The 21,129-nt window shown below is 47.4% G+C and overlaps 2 protein-coding genes across 2 annotated transcripts; one reads left to right on the top strand and one right to left on the bottom strand.

Moving 5' to 3' along the window:
* The first annotated feature begins 70 nt into the window (after positions 1 to 70).
* On the top strand, positions 71 to 8,709 carry LOC4346432 (uncharacterized). Its single transcript, XM_066304205.1, has 10 exons — positions 71 to 408; positions 2,134 to 2,259; positions 3,270 to 3,409; positions 4,044 to 4,130; positions 4,268 to 4,396; positions 5,022 to 5,174; positions 6,876 to 6,977; positions 7,776 to 7,955; positions 8,034 to 8,113; positions 8,412 to 8,709. The coding sequence occupies exons 1-10, from the start codon at positions 237 to 239 to the stop codon at positions 8,458 to 8,460; spliced, it is 1,218 nt and encodes a 405-aa protein (XP_066160302.1). The 5' UTR covers positions 71 to 236; the 3' UTR covers positions 8,461 to 8,709.
* An 11,811-nt stretch (positions 8,710 to 20,520) lies between these two features.
* LOC107278813 (uncharacterized) lies at positions 20,521 to 21,129 on the bottom strand. Its single transcript, XM_015755586.1, has one exon. It carries the CDS (start codon positions 21,127 to 21,129, stop codon positions 20,521 to 20,523), a length of 609 nt encoding a protein of 202 aa, XP_015611072.1.

Raw genomic sequence — 21,129 nt, 5'->3', positions numbered from 1 at the left:
CTTTAAACCTTAGTCCAAATAAATCAATCCCACCAATCCCTTACCTGTCCAAACAAACCAAATGATAATCCCGTGGTGAAAGGGATTGGGTGGGGGATTGGGTGGTGGGAGGGGATGAACCCAATCCCCTCCGGTGACCGTTTTACCTGGGTATAATTATCCCTTGGTGCCGAACGAGGCCTGAGTTTAAATGCTGATTGTGCTTCTCCGATCGATGCTCACCCGTTGATATAGAGATGGCGCGAGGGCTGGACACCGGGCAGGGCGAGGCGGCTGTCGTGGCGGCGGTGGAGGGCAGCGGCTTCGGGCACCGCGCTCTGCACATGGCGGCCTCTGGAGGGAGCGTGGACGTCCTCAGGTACCTCGTGGAGGACCTCTGCCTCGGCGTCAACCAGTTCAATGGCAAAGGTCTTGCGCTCTTTGCCTTGCCTCTCTTCCGTTCTATTTTTCAGCTCGCTCTTATACGAATCAAGATGCATTGAGTATTCTTTTTCTCAAGAATGATACAATAATTCATGCTTTGAATAGTCCTCGTGCAAGCATTGAACATCCCCTCTTTTGTGTACATTGAAAAACCACAATTTAGATTGATATCAAACTCCAAATTCGGTGGCTTCAATTTATTATTAAGAAAGATTATTTAATAGGACAGTCCCTACTGAACTATCTCGTGGAAAAAACTTGTCATAGCAATTAACAAATTAACCAAAAATGAAACAAATTGCTCAACCCCTCACCCCATTCAACCACACAATCATCACACAGAACGAGAACCCAAAACATATCACGTAATTAAGCAACGCGGAGAGTCTTGTCAATGTGGGTGCTGGAGGTCACCACTTTGTGGACCAGAAGCTGGCATGGAGGAGCAATGGTAGGAGAAGAGCTGTAATGTGTTTGAGAAGTAGGGTGACTGGGGAGGCCATGTCTTGCACAGACAGCAGTTGCAGAAGTGGTGGTACCGTGGTGGAGATGCGTGACAGCGTGAGAGGCTAGAGAGTTGACATGGGTTGGGTTTGACTGTGTGAGGGTGTTCGTGATTGTGTAACACCGCAGATAACTGGTTTCCTGTTTATATATACCTTCTCTGAGATTTGGACTTGAATTGTCAATTCCAATCCCTGATGGCAGACAACAACCTTGTCAATGGAATTGGAATGTGTTCCTTGGACTTGGAAGTATTCTGAGCAGTAATTGTGCATTCTAATTTCCTATTTTCCTTGCTTCCCATACTTTTCACGGTAATCATTTATCACAAGGAGTCACTGGTACTACATTAGCACTAGCCAGTCCAGTTGCACATTTTATCTTTTTAACAAGGAGTCTACTTAACCCCCTGAAGAAAAAAAAGGTACATATCATGTGCCCTGAAGTATTTAAAAATGTACAAATAACACCCTGAGGTGGTTTCGCCATGGTAAACAATATGACTAGTGGGTAGTGATGTGATGATGACTTAGCAGATGAATATAAAATCTGTAGTAAAATGCCCCACTTCTTGAAACAATGTTTCATTCAAGTACTTAAATTGAACTTTGAAAACAAAAGATAATTCACCCTCTGACAAGAGGACTCACCAGATAAAATATTTTTAGGATGCAGACCATCACTGCATTGTTGTCCACTACTCCATGTCATTTGGTATGTTGGCATCTCAGGGGTTTTTTAGATGGCTTTCAATACCTATAGGGGACATGGTACCAAATTTTATACTTCAAGGGATAATGTGTGAAGGAACTGTTTGGTTTTTGAAGTGGGATGATGAATTCACCACTTGATCCTTGATGATGTTATTTGGTTTGGGGAATGGAATGAGTTTATCCATCACCACCTCAATCCTCAAAAGGCACATGATAAGCTATCGGATGAATGGAGTCATTCTTCAAATTTTGTGGGATGGTCACATGATGGATCACCCGTCCTAGATGTGTTGATTCCTCATACCTGTAACTAAACAGCCTGTAAGTAGACGAGCCCCCATACCTCTAGGTGGTAAAGTAGTTTTTTTTTTTAAACAATACCATTTTACATTATGCATCAGTAGCCTTTGTAGTTTGTATTGTTGAAGGCTCGATCAATATGACCATACGGGTTCCCTATGGTCCTTATGTCATGTCATGTTTTTCTTGGCAGGTCAAACACCACTGTTCCTGTCTTCAATTCATGGGAGAGCTGCTGCTACAAGATATCTTCTCGATCATGGTTCCAATCCTGCGATTGATAAAATAGTGTTACCTCTTCATGGTGCTGCAGTGAAAGGTCTCTCTGTCTCTTTCTCACACACCGCAAACACAGAGTCCAACATATATTTTTGAACAATATATTTGATACATATGCAAGTGAATTCTTTCTTCACTTAGATTCACCTTTATTTTCTTCTAATATTTCTGTCAATATTTGAACTATTGTTTGTACTTAAAACTTAATGGATAAACACAGGGCCAGTAGCCAGATGAAACCAGATAAAATTTTCCCTTGTGTGCAAGGTTGTTTCGGGAGAGGCACTCCTTGTGATACATATTTACTGGTCACTATATTATAGTCATGACTCTGGATTTTTGTTATTTCGTGAAAAACTTCGCAACAAGTTCTCACAACTATTCAACTAAATGGCAAATTGCACGTAGAGACTAAGTCCTTGCATCAGTATTTTGTCACTAGTAAGTTTGTTTTGTAGTTTGTTACTCTCTCCGTCCCAAAATAAGTTAATTTAGTACGGGATATGACATATCCTAGTACTATGAATCTGGACAGGCACACATCCCGTACTAGGTTAACTTATTTTGGGATGGAGGGAGTACTTAAAATTGTTGACGAATATAGAATTCTGACAATGACACAGTCTTGAATGATGCTTCTCTCTTGGGTGTTTGCATGGCTCTGATTCTCATTTGATTGATGATTTGGATGAAAAAGAAACAACTACATGTTTCTGGACAACAACTTTAGTTCCTATACTTCGTTATTGTTGTCCTGATTATAAGCATATTTGCTGTTAATATGTTGAATTTTGTTCAAGCTAAGCTTTTTAGATAATAAAATTATGAAAACTTAAAATCCAATTTTTACTGTTATCCAACAGACTCCTTTTGAAAACATAACTGTTCCGAATCACTATTAATAATTGTTTCTAGGCTGTTCCTGATTGAGCTGAACCTTGTTCCAAGTCCATTTTCAACATATATCTACCAATGAAGACCTCTATACCTATGATAAACATTGTTTTCTAGTTTGTTCTTGTTAGTAATGTATAAATTATTCTTTTGCAGGACACTGCGAAATAGTAGAGTTGTTTCTTTCAAAAGGAGTTGATGTGGATTTATATTCTATCGCTGGGACCCCATTGCTGGCAGCTGCGATTAGTGGCCAACATAGCACGATGAAGATCTTATTGGAGCATCATGCTGATGTAAGACATCAGTTTCTTTGTTGCTCCCTCATCTGTGCAAAAGAAACACCTGACCTATCAGTTTCAAAAAGAAATGCCTGACTTATTAAACTTTTAAGGATAGTATCACTGATTTGGACTATGACACATTAGAATGAAAAAAAAAATGAAAAAAATGTCCTCCAACACTTGTGCCCCATCTAGAGTCAAAGTTGTTTTCTTATTGTCAAACATGCCTCTTTATTACTCGATTGGCTCAGTGTAATCACAAGCCACCAGGCGATTTACAGACTCCGGGAGGGGATCAGTCCAAACAACAGACTGATCTGGGTGGCTCCATTTTGAGCTAGTTCATGAGCAGTATTGCAATACTGAGGAGCATAGGAGAAATCTACTTTGGCAAATTCTAGCTGAATAAGCTGTTGGTCTGGAGCAATGCATACAATTAATGTTGGATTATAATTGTTTCTCTCAAAGTGCAACATCCTCACTTCCTCAGGAGTGCTATAAATGCAATTTATTTCCTGTATAAGCATCTCAGTTTGTCCCTGCCTGAAAATACCAACATGCACTCAATGTACGAGTACTGATATTAATTTTCTTTTGCTCCTTTTTTTTTTAAACTGCAAGATCTTGATTATTCTACTTTTGACAGCCTAACAGGGTTTTCAATCTTGATGGTACCCCGTTGATTATGTCCATAGTTTCTGGATCATTGGAATGCGTGAAGCTATTAATCAAAGTCGGTTACCTTTTTCTTGATGTCTATATTCATATTTGTAATTGTAGTAGCACCTTGGTTTATTTTCTTTTTCGTTTCTCTGTGGATGACAACTGAGACACAATCACTGATGTTCAAATAACAATTCATTTATACAGGTTGGTGCTGACATGAATTTTAGAGACTCCAATGGCGTTACTTGTGTAATGGTTGCAGCAAATCATGGCTCTTCTGTCATCATGAAGTGCTTACTAGATGCTGGTGCTAATCCAAACATTCCAGATGAAGTGAGTAATATTCTTTCCTCTATAGCCTGTGACTGGATGTTGTTGCGACAGGCTGTATGGTCTTGAGAGATTAGGATAATCTACTCACTTATTCTTTTTATCAACTGTACCAATGGATAAGTCTGCATGAGAAGAAGGCAGTGCTTCTATGCTGCTCTAAAGGAATGCAATTGTTGAAATGTCATCTCAAAGGAAATTGCTCACATTCCACTCCAAAGGGTGGATATATGGTTTGATTTTCATTACTGTTTGATGCTGCTTGATATAGGGATGATGAGAAAATACTAAGGTTTACCAATCTACGAGTGGGAAAATATTTAGTGCCCCAGTAAGTGATCATTGGACAAACTAATGTCCTGGGTTGTACCCTTTGAACCTTCATCCTATCCTGTTTTGACAAATCATGATATAAAAACTTGTTTTTGTGAACCTTGGGTTATCCTTACTATATTATTTAACCTGATGTTTATTTTACAATCTTAGCTCAGACAATTTTACAGCCTTATGTTTCTAACATGGGATCCTAGTTGTTAGTGCTGAAGTTGTTAAAATTATTTGCAATATCTGTGATATTTGCATTGGTGGTGAATTATTATGAAATCAACCAGTTCTTTTACTCCTGCAGTTCAATACGACTCCAATTGAAGTTGCCGCTAATCATGGCAGAAGGGACATTGTTGAAATGTTGTTTCCTTTAACCTCACCAATTTCAACACTGTCAGATTGGAGTATCGATGGAATTATTTCTCACGTGGAAAATTTTGGTTTGAAGCCAAGGGTATTTGTTCCTTTATCTGCCCACTTGCAATTGCATATCATTGTTTATCATCATTATTAGTTTCCCTTACTACCCCACCTTACTAGGCTCAGGGAAATAGTGTGAATGATTTTGAGAGTTGAGGGACCAATTGTGGACAGTTTCATGGTTCATAGATGGAAATTGGACCGAGGCCATAGTTGAGGGTCCAAATGTCGACTTTTTTCCTTTTGGAATATAGTATTCCTCTTTTGATATTCGATTTTTTTTCTCATGATATCCTGTCAATTAAACTTTATTAGTTCTTAGGCATATCTGGTGAACTGAATAATCATCTATGAGTATATCGTATTATCCAAAAATAAGTATGCATATGTAGTATCTATATCTATACTACTTTAAAAGAAGGCCGTGGCGGTGGCAGTAAATCTGCAACCCCACCTACTCTCATTGTAAATTTTGCAAATTACCCATTGAACTTCCTAATATTGAGGTGAATGTTCCGTATAGCAAAACGAGGATGGGCAACATATTTCATGGAAAATATATTTTTATTAGTTTCAGACAATATCTATATCTATACAAAGAAGGCAGGGGTGGTGGTAGTGAATCTGCCAGCCCGCCAAGGCACCTACTCATTGTAAATTTTGCAAATTAGCCCTTGGACTTCTTAATATTGAGATGAATGTTCCCTATGGCAAAACGAGGATGGGTAACTCATTTCTAGGAAAATATATTTTTATTAATTTCAGACAATATTATTTCTTCTATCGATACCAAAGCATGGGCATTCAGTTAGTTATTTAAAAAGATATGTGGGTATCTAGTATTAGGTAATTGCTCACTATTTATCATTGAATTCATGAAGATTGGCACCTAATCAGTAAAATTTATGTTGTCTTGGATGCATGTTCTGGTACGTAGGTCAATCATGCTGATTTGGATTGCTACTTGATAGTTTAGTATTTTTACCTCACTAACTGTTTTTATATGTAGAAAAAAAAAACATTTTCTTCACTTCAAGCACATCTAGGGCATAGATAGTATTTATAGTTCTCAGTTAGTTTTGATGAGCTTGCCAATTCATTTGCCACCTTCTGTTTCCTTGTATTATTGTTGAACTCTTTTAGCTTTGTTATCTTTTTCGTCCATTTCCCCATCAATTATTTTGGAAAATCAGGCTAGTGCCATCACAAACATGGATATTAGTAACATACCACCTCAAATGCAAACTTAGCTTCTCATGTATTTTTCTTCCCTTCTGTTTCCCCTGAGAGTTATTATGGTAATTCCTTATGTATTTTTCTTCATTTGACGTGGCCGGTTATGGTTATGATGAGGCTGATGAGCACAACACAACAGTATATATTTGTTGTTGTACTGAATGTGAACAGTTAAAGCAATTTTAGAGTAATATGGAACATTTATTTTCATGTGTTTTTTTTGGATAAAAGGCCTGAGTGGCCCAGCTTTTATAGAAAGCTAGAGAGTTCTTTCCATGTGTTATTTTGTTATGCGCTGTGCACAGATATTTACTAGTTCGTAGTTGAGTAACTGATTTCAAAGCAGTAGTACTGGAATATCAAACTGGATATTTTACAGGTTATGCAAGATATGTGAATCATTGACTGTGATATTTGTTAACCAATCGTTTCATAGATGCAGCTTCATATTGGTATTAGTTATACATGCATGTTCTTACTGATAATCCTTTGTTCTCAGGATAATGATCTGTCTAAAAGGAAAAGTGCTGAACTGAAATTACAAGCTAGAGAGGCTTTCGAGAGAAATGATTATGCGCTTGCAGTACAACACTACACTAACGTAAGACATTGCAACACATCTTTAGTGCCTAAATGTGTTGTTTTTTTGGAGACAATTCATGTCAACATTGTAGCTCTCTGTTCACCCTTAAAAAAGTTGTTTCAATACTACCAGTATACTACCTCTAACTAGGAATGAAAACGGAGCGGATAATGCTCATACCATGTTCGTTTTCATATTTTTTGCCGGACACGGAAACAAATACAGACAGCTCGAATATGGAAACAAATATAGATTATCTCTAATACGAGTAATAATCGAATATGATCGGACACGAATACGGAAACAAATTTTTCTCATAACACGAAAACCAACTCAACTTCTAATAGAAACAAATATCAACATATATAATTAGCTCATTTTATATAAAATGTAGTATGATTTATAAATATTTTTAAAAATTTAAATAGTATTAATAGTGTGGACTAGTGATAAGAGATGAACTACAATTAAAATCTAAAAATGTCTATTGAAGGTCATAGAGTTATAAAAAAATGGGGGTATGTCTCATAACTTATGTGGATATCCGAATTATTATCCGTATCCGACGGAGAAAATATCCGTATCCGTATCTGAACTATCTAAGAATTATCTGATACGAAAGGTATCCGTATTCGTTTTTCTCCGAAGCGGGCGGAAACTATCCGCTCCGTTTTCATCCCTACCTCTAGCATTGTTGGATTACCTAATTAACAAGACATGATAATAGCTACAGACCTACAGTTGAGGTGAGTAATATAGACAAACAATACATTCCATTTTATGTATTGCTAAAAGTTGCATGTACTTTTACTGTAGGCAATAGAACTTAGCACAAGTGCTCATGATAAGGCAACCCTGCTAGCAAACAGGAGCCTATGCTGGTTGCGTTTGTCAACCGGCATTGGGGCTATTGCTGATGCTAACATGTGCAGAATGTTGCGGCCCAGTTGGCCCAAAGCATGCTATCGACAAGGGGCAGCTTTCATGTTTATAAAGGTAAAAAAGACTAAAAGAGCATTTTTTTTAAAATTCGATTTTATTTGTCAAAAAATTGATCTGTTCTTTTGTGTATAGGACTATGGAAAAGCTTGTGAAGCTTTTGCAGATGGCTTGAAGTTGGACCCTGCAAATGAAGATATAAAGAAAGCTTTAAGGTAATTATTCTGGATCTTCATCCTGTGAAGAGCCCACTATATTATAGATTCAGTAGAAAAGAATGTATATTATAAATGTGGAATCGGGTTAGTATGCAAGCCTTTTTTGCTTCTCAGGAAAGGAGCATCTTGTGATCTCCCTGGTGCCTTTGTGCATGCGTGCCTAGTTACCGTTTCGGGAAAATTTCTTGCATGCCATTTGAATGATTCCTGTGCTTCGTGCTATAAGTGGGAAGGGGGACCCATGTAGAGATTTTTCTGTTTCTGTAGTACAATGCTTTTTTTTTTCTCCTTGCAGGGATGCCGAGGAGGCCATGAAGAAAGACAAAATGGAGCGCAGAGGTTGAGTTCAGCCTTATGTTGAGCCTCTATTTTGTTGCTAGCTAAGTTCGTCCTTCATCAGCAACCCAGGACATTTTGGCCGCCAACGGACAAGCTTGTGCTCTTGCAAGCTTCAGATGGCAACTCGTGTTAATCGTGGTCGAATTAACAAGCTCCAATTGCACTCTTCACATTTCGTAGTATGTTCTCTGTCTAGAGACTAGAGAGTTTAAATGTTAACTATATATGTGGAAACTATTTCATGGTTTGTGGAAGTCGTCGTGCCTCCTGAACACCATCAGTTTTCTTTTCTTCCAACAATTCATTTGCTGCTTCTTGGCTTGTAAGCTGCGTTGAGAATCTAGGATGCGTTTTAAATAGCTAATTAAGCTTATAGCTACTTCTCGTTTTTTTTAGCATGTTTTTCAAATTGATAAATGGTGTGTTCCGTAAAAAACTTCATATATATAGAGGATGATTTAAAAAATGAGTTCATTTTTTAAATTTTTAATAATTAATGCTTAATTAACTATAAGCTAATCACGTTTCTTGTTTCATACTTTTGTGTGCAGCTAATCACCTAAACCCATAATTTAAAAAGAAGTGACTGTCTACATATATGTTGATAGAAAATCCCACCTTCCATCTTTCAAATTTTGGACCGTTAGATATGCTTTTTAAGATTTGTGCAAAACCTCAACCCTAACTCTCTCCTCCCTTTCCTCTCAAGCTCGTGCATTCCGCCACTACCACTCCCCTCGCGGGTTCCATCTCGCCCCGCCCGATCCCCCACCGCCATCGCGCTGCCGCCCACTACGCCGGCTGGCCCAAAGGTGCCAACGGTGCCGGTGAGGCCGCCCCCCCTCCCAGCCAGCCTCCTCCCCTTCTCCTTCCCCTCCCTCTCCTCCTCTTCTTTCCTTAAGCCAACGGCGGCGCGCCACCGTCTTCCCCGTCTCCGGCAACGGGGCTACAACACCGGCCGCCTCCTCCTAACACGCCCTTCTGCTTTGCCCCTGGCATCTACATCGGCGCACTGCCAGCTTTCGACCCCGCGGCTTTGATAATGCTGCCACCGCCCACCGCCGGGTTGCCACCTCCTACGGCCATCCCTCTAAAGCCGGCGAACTCCCCCCTCTTCCCTCTCCTCCTCCCATCACCACCCCAACCCGGGACCCTAATCCGTAGAGTTCTCTGTCGGAGTCTAGGGTGTCATCAGCGCCAGAGAAGATGAGGAGGTCGCCGGAGTTAGAGGAGAAGGCCTGGGGCACGAATCACGAAGCTCATCCGGTGGCCCAAAATCTGCAAGATTTGGAGATGGGTTTCATGTCGACTGAAGGTTAGCAATTCCGTAAAAAGAATGCACCCTAATTTTAGACTTGCTATTTGTACTAGGTATAGAGTACTATAGCTATAGTTCCAAACCTAATCCCTTCTATCTTGCGCTTTCACTCGCGACATATCTGCTCTGTCTCTCTTCTTTCTCCTCCCTTCCACACAAGGGCTGAGACAGTGTGGGGGCGGGGGTCCATATATTTATAGATGAGGGGCTAATGTAGACTTTGTTTGAGGTTGTTAGAAGGCCCAACAGGCTAAGAAGGCCTAAAAAATCGTAACCCAACCCTAAATTTATCTTAGTTGCTCTTGGTCATTTTGGTTTAGCTCCCGCTATAATTTTATACCGATTATACTGACGGGGAATAATTTGTAGTAGCTTACTCACTCTTAAACCTGGTACCGGCAATACAAAAGTACCCTTCGAAATTAAGTTTTTCTGTCGAAACAACAGCTGCTCGCTTTAGATTTTCAGCGCCACGTGAAACAGTAGTTTCGGTTTAATTTTTGGTCGAAGAGCTCATAGCACCTCTTCCGGATATATCATCTCGCGATGGCATCTTGAAATCAAGACAGAAATTAAACAAATACGCTTCTTTAGACCGGTCCAAATCCAATACTGTGATAGTAAGTTGATGGTTCTTCTCCGCCATCTCTGTCCGAGTGAGACGATGCAGAATACTCCCTCTGTCCCACGTTAAGTGTATTCATGAGTTTTCGTGTCCAACTTTAATTATTTGTCTTATTTAAAATTTTTTATAATTAGTATTTGTATTGTTATGGGATGATAAAATATAAATAGTACTTTATGCATGACTACTTATATTTTTATTTTTTATTTTTTTTAAAAATAAAACAGACAATTAAAATTGGACACGAAAAATCATTGCTGCATACGGAGGGAGTATTAGGTTGTGTTTGAGACAAGCACAGTGGGAAGAAAATATTCTCGAAATAATAAACAATGTGATCTTTTAAAAAAAATATAGAAAAGTTACTGGCTAGGACATGGGCAGTCGAGCTAGATGCTGGGCTAGAAGTTAGACTGGTGCGGAGAGCGCGTCATTATCCGACGGAGGCGGCGCGGAGCGATGGTATTCTCATACGGCGCCGGGGTCATGGTGAGGGTGACGGGCGACGTCGCGGCGTAGGGCGTGGTTAGGGTTCTTGGGTTAGGGATGCGCGGTTCTAACCAGCAAACGCGGCGTAGCATGGTGACGATGGCGCGACGTGGCGGCCGTACGATGTGCTATGGGTGATGGCGACGCGACTGTGGTGATGTGACGAGGCGATCGAGGTAACGCGCGCGGCGCGACGGGACGGCGTGGTGCCGATTCTCCGGAGAGAATCAGGGGAGCGGGATCGCGGCGGAGTGGACGCGACGCGGCACACGGGAGCGGCATGGTGCAGTGCGACGCGGGTCCGACATGGGTGCGGCGCGGCTAGGGTTAGGGACGGTCGCGGCGCCGACCCTGGCGCGACGGGAGCAGGACGCTCGCGCGGGCAAGTGCGTATCGCCGGGTTTTCTGGAGGTGACGCTACGCTAGGAGATGTACAGTATCGGCGCGGCTGGGTTGCTCTGGGGAGAGAGTTCGTTCTTGGGTAGACCCAGATCGAACGGGTTGGTGCCTTGGTGGACCATGAACAGTGCTGGCTGAGAGATGAATAGAAGGAAAATAATAGAGCGAAAAGGGAGGGACTTGACTGCAAATTGATAGTTGAGACTAGGAATTTGGATTGAAAACATTTTGGATTTGAAAATTTTATTAGGAATTCAAATATTTCACTTGAATTTGAATTATTGATTTCTTCCCACAAATGATTTGCCTTAATTTAATTTAGATTTGATCCCAATGAAATCAGGGACTTGCTATAACTTTTTTATATTGATTTAAATATTCAACTAGGACCATTATAGAGGCAATAAAGCATTGCCTCCGTTTATTTGTGTGGCAAATTATTTTGCCGAGTTGAATTTTATGTCCTGAGAGACTTGACGATATGTTTTAAATATTCCGATGGAACATCCTTTACGTGACTAGGGTAATTCTATCTAATTTCAATCCTCAAGTTAAATTTAACATATCCTTTTTAAATTGGTTTTTATGGAACCCTACAATATTTGATACTCGGTACAGTATATGTGATATCAAATTAATTATATTCCCAATAAAACTATTTTATAGATATTATAGATAGAGCTCAACTTATTTGCACGGTTATCATTTCATGTATACTTATATTTCATGACACATACTAAAGGACTATTGTCGAGGAGTAACCCTAGCTATCTAGCGGGAGGACGTGAGATCCCCCTTTGTGAGTTCGGCCAGGGGATAGGGCACGAGCGATCAAGAGGTCGAGAGTGATCAGGAGTGAGACCAAAGATTATACAGGTTCGGGCTGCTCGGAAGCGTAATACCCTACTCCTATGTGTGGAACTATGCTTAAGTTCTTACAAGAGATTTTGGGCTCCTGGGAAAACCTAACTGTGCTTCCCCTAGAGTTCAAGCTATCAAAAGTCGTCCCCTTGCTCGGCGGGTAAGGTCCTCCTTTTATAGTTCAAGAGGATACCACATGCACCGCCTCTATTCGTCTTATCTTTCTTGGAGGGGGTCCCTCTTCCTCAGGTTCTGCTCCCGCTTATGCCTTAGACCGGAAGCAATATGGCTGCTTACTCCGTGGTGGGTCCCAGCGCCGTCTCCCATCTGACACGGGGGACATCCCCTGTCATTCCCTCATTAAGCCTTGAAGACTTTTGTGGGCTCATGCTACCAGGAATGCACCGGTCGTGCGTGCTGAGCCCTAATGGCTGATGGGATGGGGCATACCTGCCCCTACGCCGCCTGACACAGGGCGGGGCGTGGGTGCGCTGCCACCCGTCCCATCTATCTGCTACCGGTCACAGACCGGTCCAAGTGATTGACGTGCGTTGCGTGGGTGGTTGGGACGCCGTTCATAAATGCGCCAGCGGCGCCCCCTCCTCCACCCACTTAGCCGCCGAGTGGCAGCTGAGCGGGGGCCTCGGGGTGGCACAACCCCTTGGGCCCGAGGGGTGCGACGGGGTACCCCGAGGCCCCTAGGTGGACGCAGGGCGCCTCTCGGCTGCTTACACGTGGCTAGGGGGAAGGGCTCCTCCGCTCCTTCCCCCTAACGTGGGTACCCCCGGGCCCATATCACCGACAGCAGCCCCCGGTACTACGTCCGACCGCACCCCACCTGGGACGGTCTGGTGCGGTGCCTAATAACCTCCGTCTTGTGATGGTGGGCCCCGCGGGGAATCTGAGCAGCCTTCACCGATGTGGGCAGCTTTAAGTGCTCACCATGATGACAGGTCGCCCATGGGTGATCGCGCCACGCATGGGGGCGTGCAATCTGGGAAAATGGAGGGCCCGCCTGGCCACATCCGGAATTATCGCTTCGCGTCGCATCGGTCGCGCGTCCGTCAGGTGCGCGAAACGAGATTATCGGTGGGCCCGCCTAGCCACATCCGAAATCATCGCGCGCCTCACGTCGGTTACGCCGCTGTCAGCCGCATTGAATGCGGGACATGGACGTAGTGGGACGAGCGGGGCGAGTGGGACGAGCGGGCGCGAGAATCAAGGGGGCGGCAGCAGCGACTGAGAGAACTGAGGAGGCAGGCCCAGACGAGGCGAGTATAAAAGGGGGAGAGGAGGAGACCCCTTCTTCTTCCTTTCGCCATTCTCACTCTCGCATTCCTGCACCTCAGCCCCCAGCATCTCTCTCCTCAACCACCACATCTCTCTCCTCAACCACCACATCTCTCATCCAACCCCTGTTCACTCTCTTCGGTCACCATGGCACAAGACGCCGGCAACGCCATTCTTCCGGCCTCGTGCATCATGTCGGGGAAGCACATGAGCTTTGTCCGCAAATTCATGCCAGAGGACGCCGTCGTGAGGGCGGAGGAGCCGTGGCCGCGGCTGCGGTACCCGGAGCGGTGTAGGATCAAGGAGGCCGACTAGAGGGGGGTGAATAGGCGGTTTTAAAACTTAATGGCACTTAAACAAAACTAACCTAAGTTGCTAGGTAAGGTGAGGTGCAAGGTTAACTAAGCAACTAAGTTAAGTTTTGCAAACCTAAGTGATATAGGCTCAAATATGTCTCTATGAATGTAAATAGCACAAATGTAAATGCAACAAATAAATAAGACAAGAGACAAGGAATTTTTCACCGAGGTTTGGAAACTCGCCGGTTTCCTAATCCCCATTGAGGCGAGCCCAACTTCACCGCTCAACCACGAAGCCACCGCACGTCGCCTTCGTCAAGGGGTGGGCAAGGCGGGAGCCGGCCCACGGAGAGGACTACCCAAGCCTCGATCACTCGGGGTAGTTCTTCCTTCACTCCGAAGGTGGTGAACTCCAAACCACTCACAAACGGTGCCGGGCCTCCTCCACAATCTCCTCGGAGAGGTCACCGGGCAACACCACCACAAGCCGTCTAGGAGGCGGCAACCTCCAAGAGTAACAAGTCTAGGATGCTTGCCGAGGATGATCAAGTGCCACACTAGCTATAACAATGAAGCAATGCACTTGGATTGGCTCAACTCACTCTCTAACACCTCACTAGATAAACTAAGTGCACAAGGGTGTGAGAGCTCTTGCAAGGGTTCAAGATAATGCAATGGAGTGCCAAAACCTTGCCCTTGCTGTTGGGGAGTGGGTATATATACCCCTAACAACCAAAACTAACCGTTGGAGTCAAAATCCCCAACTCTGTGCTCCGCCGGTCAGACCGCCATAGAGTGGCCGGTCAGACCGGACTACTTTGTAACAGCTAGAAAACTAGCCGTTACAGGGCAATCATTGAGCCCACTCAACCTGGCCGGTCTGACCGTAGTGTAGTAGCCGGTCAGACCGTCCACGGCTCTGTATCGCCACCAAAAACCAGACCAGTGCAACAGACCAGTGGGGTCGGTCAGACCGGCCTTACCACGCCGGTCAGACCGGCTAACAGGTCCGGTCAGACCGGCCTAAGGCCCACGGTCAGACCGCAGGTCACTTTTCAGCTCAACCGACCGTTAGTAAAACGGCGATATCTCTTGACTCGGGTCTCGGAATTTGGCGTTCTTGGACTCTATGGAAAGCTTATTCAAAGGACCATCCAACCCATGAAAAAACCATCCAAGAAACACAACTTAAGTCAAGGATAAAGGGCTCACACTCCAAAGGATATCCACCGGACATACCCATAAGATGTCACTCACTCCTATTGGACATGCCCACTTCTTTCTTGGTTTAGGACTTGAGAAAACTCATCACACTTGGCTAGACAAGCCCACCAAATGCACCTACATGCATATGAGCTAATATGGCACAAGATCATCCGCAAGCTCGCTTCATAGACCCCTCTTGATAGTACGCCGCCTATCTAGCAAATCCGGTCTACACCAAACACCAAGACCGGGAAAAGACTAAGAAAACATTCTTAGCTACATTATACCTTTGCCTTGCGCCATCCATCTTGGGGTCAAGCTTGAGTCGAGATCAACACTTGTGACCATTTGATTCAACCATGTTTATACCAAGGTATTTACCATCATTTGTCAGGACTTTCTTCTCATCACAAGCTTGATTTCATTCTTGTCGACACGGCGATGCCCTTGGCTTGGTGACCATCAACCCAAGGTGTCATCCATTAGCCTCATCACAATTAGACCTATTCCTTTGCACATCTCAAAGAAGAACATTAGTACCAACAAATCGGTTGTCATCCTCCACTTGGTGACCAACCGGTTGCATATGAAAGATATGGATATGTTTGTTCAGTATTCATTAACATCGCAAGTGTCATATACTCGTATGCAAGCTCAAATGTAAAGATCCAATATAAATAATAGGTGAACAACGTGGATCTAAAACATGCACAATAAATGTATAGGATTTGCTCCCCCTAAATATATGCATACAAATAAATATACAAGAGAGGCAAGTGTATGCATAAGTTATGAAGAACCAATGGGGTTTATCCTATACACATGGAGAAGGCATGTAGCAATGATAAAAATAAACCAAAAAACACATACCTTCATGATCTCCATGTTCTCAATGTAAAGGAGACTAAATAAGATAAGACTCAAGTAAACATTAGTCTCACACTTATATAACAATAACATGGAAATCATATATATGAACCTATCAAAAGTAGGAGATAAGAAGTGATACATATCGCTTTATCTCCATGAATTTCATCCTTGTCATGATTAAGGTCCATCACCAAAGAATGCATATCTACCACATCTCATTATCGGGAAATAACCTTGTTTAAAACTTATGTAAAAGAGGGGTTAATCCCATAAACATCGGTATATCATCTATCACCAAAGCAACAATTACACAAATTGTTTAATCCAAGATCTTTCAATCTTTTCTCTCTTTTGTGATAGATAATAATCCGATATAAACAATATAGAGAGATGAGATGAAAGATGATTTCAAATCAAGATAGAAATCTTATAATAAACAAAATATAGAATAACCTCCTCCTCAAGATGTGCATACATATGGATATAAAGGAACACATATGCACATAATCAATCAAGATCAATGAGGGAGCTCACACTATATTTTGGATCCACAAGAGAGACCAAGTTAGAATATGTGAAGTTTAATACATTCCTCTAATCATTTTTACTTTCATATCCAAATGAGACTAGTCAAACAAAAGCTCACAAAAATGTTAGTCTCATATAACTAGATTTGTCATTAATCACCAAAACCAAATTAAGGCACTTGAACTTACAAGCGGTCCGTGCACCTCCTGTCCTTTGCCATGGCGGGACTAATCCCGCCATTCTCTGGCTTCTTCCACGAGGTCTTGGACTTCTACGAGATCCACGCCCTGCACCTCGCCCCCAATGCCATGATGATCCTGGTCATCTTCGCGCACCTATGCGAGATGTTCATCGGGGTGAGGCCGTCCATGCGGTTATTCCAGTACTTCTTCATCCCACAGCTGCAATAGTCCGCGGTGGTGGGAGGATGCTACTTTCAGCCCCGCGCGGGGGTGATGGGGCAGTACATCGAGACCCACCTCCGCAAGAAGTGGGACGACTGGAAGAGGGATTGGTTCTACACCGCGCTGCATGACCACCTCCGTCTCCGGCTCCCCACCGGCCCACCTGAGCGATCCGCTGGCTGGCTGGCGGTCTCGGAGCTTGGAGAGGAATACGACACAGTGTTAGACCGCCTTAGGGGCCTACGGAGCAAAGGACTGACGGCGACGATGGTGTTCGGCGACTACTTCCGCCACCGCATCGCGCCCCTTCAAGAATGGTCCCGCGGCGCGTGGGCCTACACTGGGTACAATGACCCGATGCGCACCCATGTGGGCCAATGCTTGGATTGGGGCAAGGAAGACGCGCGGGCGGTGGTTCGTCGGGTGCTGAGCCTGGACACCGTCGAGCCGATGCTGATCCCGGATGGGATCCTTCCCCTCTGCAGCGACCGCGACCGAGAGAGTATCCTAGCCGTGATGATGGCGGTTGGCACCGCCGGAGGTCGGTCCCGCAGGGGTGCCGCTGGGGGCGGCGGCGGCGGCGACGACGCTGGGAGCAGCAATGTGGCCGCGGGCGGCGGTCGGGCTGGCGGTTCCGGCGGTGGTGGCTCCAGGGCGCCTGGCCCGAGCCACGGGGCTGGTAGAGGCCCGGCCGCCAACCCGAAAGGGAAGCGGAAGGTTTCTGGGTTCGAGCCGCCTTCCCATCCACACGGCGGCGGCGCCGAGCGCACAGTCGACCGGCCACCGACCAGCCACAAGCGTCCCGCCGCGGCGGAGCCGGAGCGGAAGAATAAGAGGCTCCGGAAGATGGGGCAGACGGAGCCGTGCCGGGGGAGCTTCATCGAGCCCCGGAGTAGACCTTCAAACGCCCCCCCTCCCCGCCCGCAGGTACATCTGCCGCCTTCCGATTCCGTTATCTCTCTTCACTCTAGCTTTGCCTTTCTCTCTATGTTTTTTTTAACAGGCGCCCCTGGGATTTTATTGCAGCGAAATCCCCTCCCGAGGGGGCTCGACAGTGAGTCTCCCCGGGGATCTAAGCCTGAAAGGTCGGGGTGGCCGGAGGCCGGCCAAACCGGGACCGCGGACACCACACGACCCTCCAGCAGGGCCCGAGGGCCTCACACTAGGTCCGACTCTGAGTCCACCATGGCTGAGACCGTCCCGGTGAGGGAGGAGAGGACGCTATCGGGGGTCGGTGGCGGTGGCCCTGAGGTCCCCCTCGGGGCGGCTCCAGGAGCGAGGCTGAGGGGGATGCCAGACGCGCCCCCGAGATCGACCTCGGGGGTGGCCCTGAAATCGAGGTCGAGGAGGAGCGCGGCCCAGAGGCCGAGGTCGAGGCTGAGCCCGAGCGCGAGCCCAAGGCTGAGACCGAGTCGGCTCGTGGTCCCGAGGTGGAGGGTGCTGAGAGCACCCACACCCCTCTACACTTGGGGCGCCCTCGGATTCGGACACGCAGGAGGGGCTCCGAGCGCAGCCCGCAATCCCGTGGGAGGACCAGCTAGACTCCGTCATCACGAGGGTGGACCCCGCCCTTCTCTACTCCGATTCCCGTGAGCATGGAGCCATTTCTACAGGTCCTCGCCGCCGCCGACTCCACTGTCCGAGAGGGGCTCAACGTCCAAGTTCAGGCCCTGGCAGATGAGCGTGTGGCCCTGGAGGCCGAGTGGGCGCAGGTCGCGGCAGACCGTTCACGAGTGGAGGAGGGGCGCTGCACCGTGGATGCCCTGGTCGAGCCAGGGCGCAAGATGCACCAGGCTCAGCTGGCTGAGATCCAGGCGCGCGAGGAGACGCTGGACTCCATCATGCGCGAGACGGAGGTGGAGTGGCAGGCGGCCCTCGTCGCCTCCAGCATTCTGGACGAGGCGCTGGGCGACATCCGCCTGCAGTATGAGGCCCACGCCGAGGACTTGGTGCAGCGGGCTGAGGCCGCCCGCGGGGTCCTCAACACGGTCGCGGCCCAGGAATGGCCGGCGTCGGAGGTCAAGGCCTCCCTGCGGACTCGGGAGGAGGCGCTGGCGGCCCAAGGCAGGACCTTGGACGAACGCGCGTCTGACCTGGAGAGGCGCGCTCGCTCCATCTAGGAGTCTGAGGCCGCGATCCGGTGGTGGGTCGAGGTCCTCGACCGCACCCACCGCGAGCAGGAGGAGCTGGACTGGGCGCAGTCCACCCTCCGCCTCCGCGAGGAGGCCGCCGCCGAGCATGCCCGCACCACCACCACCGCCGAGGCCGCGGTTGCGCGACGCGCGGAGGAACTGCGCCTCCGGGAGGAGGCTTGGCGGGAGCGTGATGCCGCACTTGCCGAGCGCGAGGCTGAGATCACCCGTTGCGAGGTGGCGGCACGGCGGCTGGGCGACCATCCCACGTAGCGTGAGGAGGCCGTAGCCGGCCGCGAGGCTCGCCACCTGGAAGGCGCCCGGGCCGAGCGCGCAGCGATGGCAGCGCGGGCGTCCGAGCTGGAGGTTAGGGAGAAGGCGCTGGCGTCGCGCGAGCAGCGCAGTGACACCGATCTAGCTGACCGGCTCGCCACGGCTCAGGACGCACTCGCCGCTCTGGAACGCCTGATGCAGGACCAAGCCAGGGAGATCAGGGCCCTTCGTCTCACCAACGACGTGGGGCCCGGCCTCCTCCACGACGCCATCGAACGGCTGGAGCGCGCGGGACGACGGGTGGGCATCTCGATGTGCTGGGACAAGAAGTTACCATCTACTAGTCCAGCGCTCGCACACTGGCTAGACGAGATGGCGGTCGACCTGGAGAAGTTGCAGGGGGAGGTTGACACGGTCCTCAAGTCGTCGTCGGCTTCCCTGGCGCGGGCCGCGGTGGAGCTCATCCTAGCGAGCTACCAAGCCCACGATCCCTAGTTCCTCCCCTGGTGCATGCTTGAAGACTTCCCTCCGGGGACTGAGGCGGTGGCCCGGGAGCAGGTTCAAGAGGCGGCCGATGTGATTGTGTCGATCTTCATGGGGACGGCCCCTCGGTTCAACCTCGCACTACCCTCGGGCGAAGACAGCGGCAGCGATGGCGGTGGCGAGGACTGGGACGAGGTCGTCAGCGGCGCAGGACTTGGAGGCCCGGGCACCCGATGACTGCCCCCTTTCTTCTTTTTTGCTGTGTCTTTGTGATGAACACTTGATGACTTTAGGCTTTCGTGCCGCCCCCAGTATGTACATAAATCTTATTTCCTCGTCTTGCTTGCACTCTTTCAATCTGTGAATGCCTGCAATGGAAAAATCGGGAGGTTCGCCAATTATTTTCTTAGCGGGTGGAATGCTATTTCCGTTTCCCCCTGGGTTTGTTCGGATGGGGAAAGGAGCTCGCGCTTAGCACTCGGGACCCTGATGGCGAGGGGCAGAGCCGTCACCTCGGGGGAGCCGCTTAGCGGGACTGGCCAAGCCGGAGTCGCGGCGACCGGGGGTCGGGGACGATCGAGTGTGCCCTTCAGAGCCCCCGGGGTTCGCCGCGGCCCGGGGCACGGCCCACGTTTGGGCTACCTCCGGCGCTTTTCAGGTTGCCCGACGCCGCCTAGGGATGAGAGTAAGCACGAACCACTCCCAAGCCGAAATAAAACTCAGGAAGGGAACGAGAAAACACGTGATGGCTTTAAATAAATAGAAAGATTTATTGCTAGAAAGGATGTCGAAATACAAGAATTGACACTTGGTAGCCCCCGGCCAAGCCCGCACAGCCCGAGGGGTGTGTGGAAGTTGGCCCGAGCCCAAAAGAAATGACACATGACATCACGGGTAGAATTGGCGAAGGTGCTCGATATTCCAGGGGTTAGGTAGTTCTGTGCCGTCTTCCGTGGCCAATCGAACTGAGCCTGGTCGGGGGACGCCGATCACTTTGTATGCTCCCTCCCACATTGGTGAGAGTTTGCTCAATCCTAAGCGCGACTGGACGCGGCGGAGGACGAGGTCATGGACTTGCAGTAACTGGGCCCGGACGTGGCGCTGATGATAGCGCTGCAGACTCTGCTGGTAGCACGCCACCCGGAGGGCCGCGCGCCTTCTTCGCTCTTCCAGATAGTCGAGGTCATCACGACGGAGCCCATCCTGATCTGCCTCATTGTACAGCGCAACTCGAGCCGAGCCTAGGGAGAGCTCCGACAGTAGGACCGCCTCGGCGCCGTATATCAGGAAGAAAGGGGTTTCTCCTGTTGCACTACTCGGGGTGGTCCGATTGGCCCACAGCACCACAGGCAGTTCTTCTAGCCAAGAGTCCCCGTGCTTCTTGAGGACGTTGTATGTTTTGGTCTTGAGGCCTTTGAGGATCTCGGCGTTGGCGCGCTCGACTTGGTTGTTGCTCTTGGGGTGGGCGGGTGAGGCGAAGCATAACTTGATGCCCAT

The sequence above is a fragment of the Oryza sativa genome, chromosome 9 (genome assembly GCF_034140825.1).
Source record: "Oryza sativa Japonica Group chromosome 9, ASM3414082v1".
In the NCBI taxonomy this organism is placed as follows: domain Eukaryota; kingdom Viridiplantae; phylum Streptophyta; class Magnoliopsida; order Poales; family Poaceae; genus Oryza; species Oryza sativa.
This window is presented reverse-complemented; position numbering and strand designations above follow the sequence as displayed.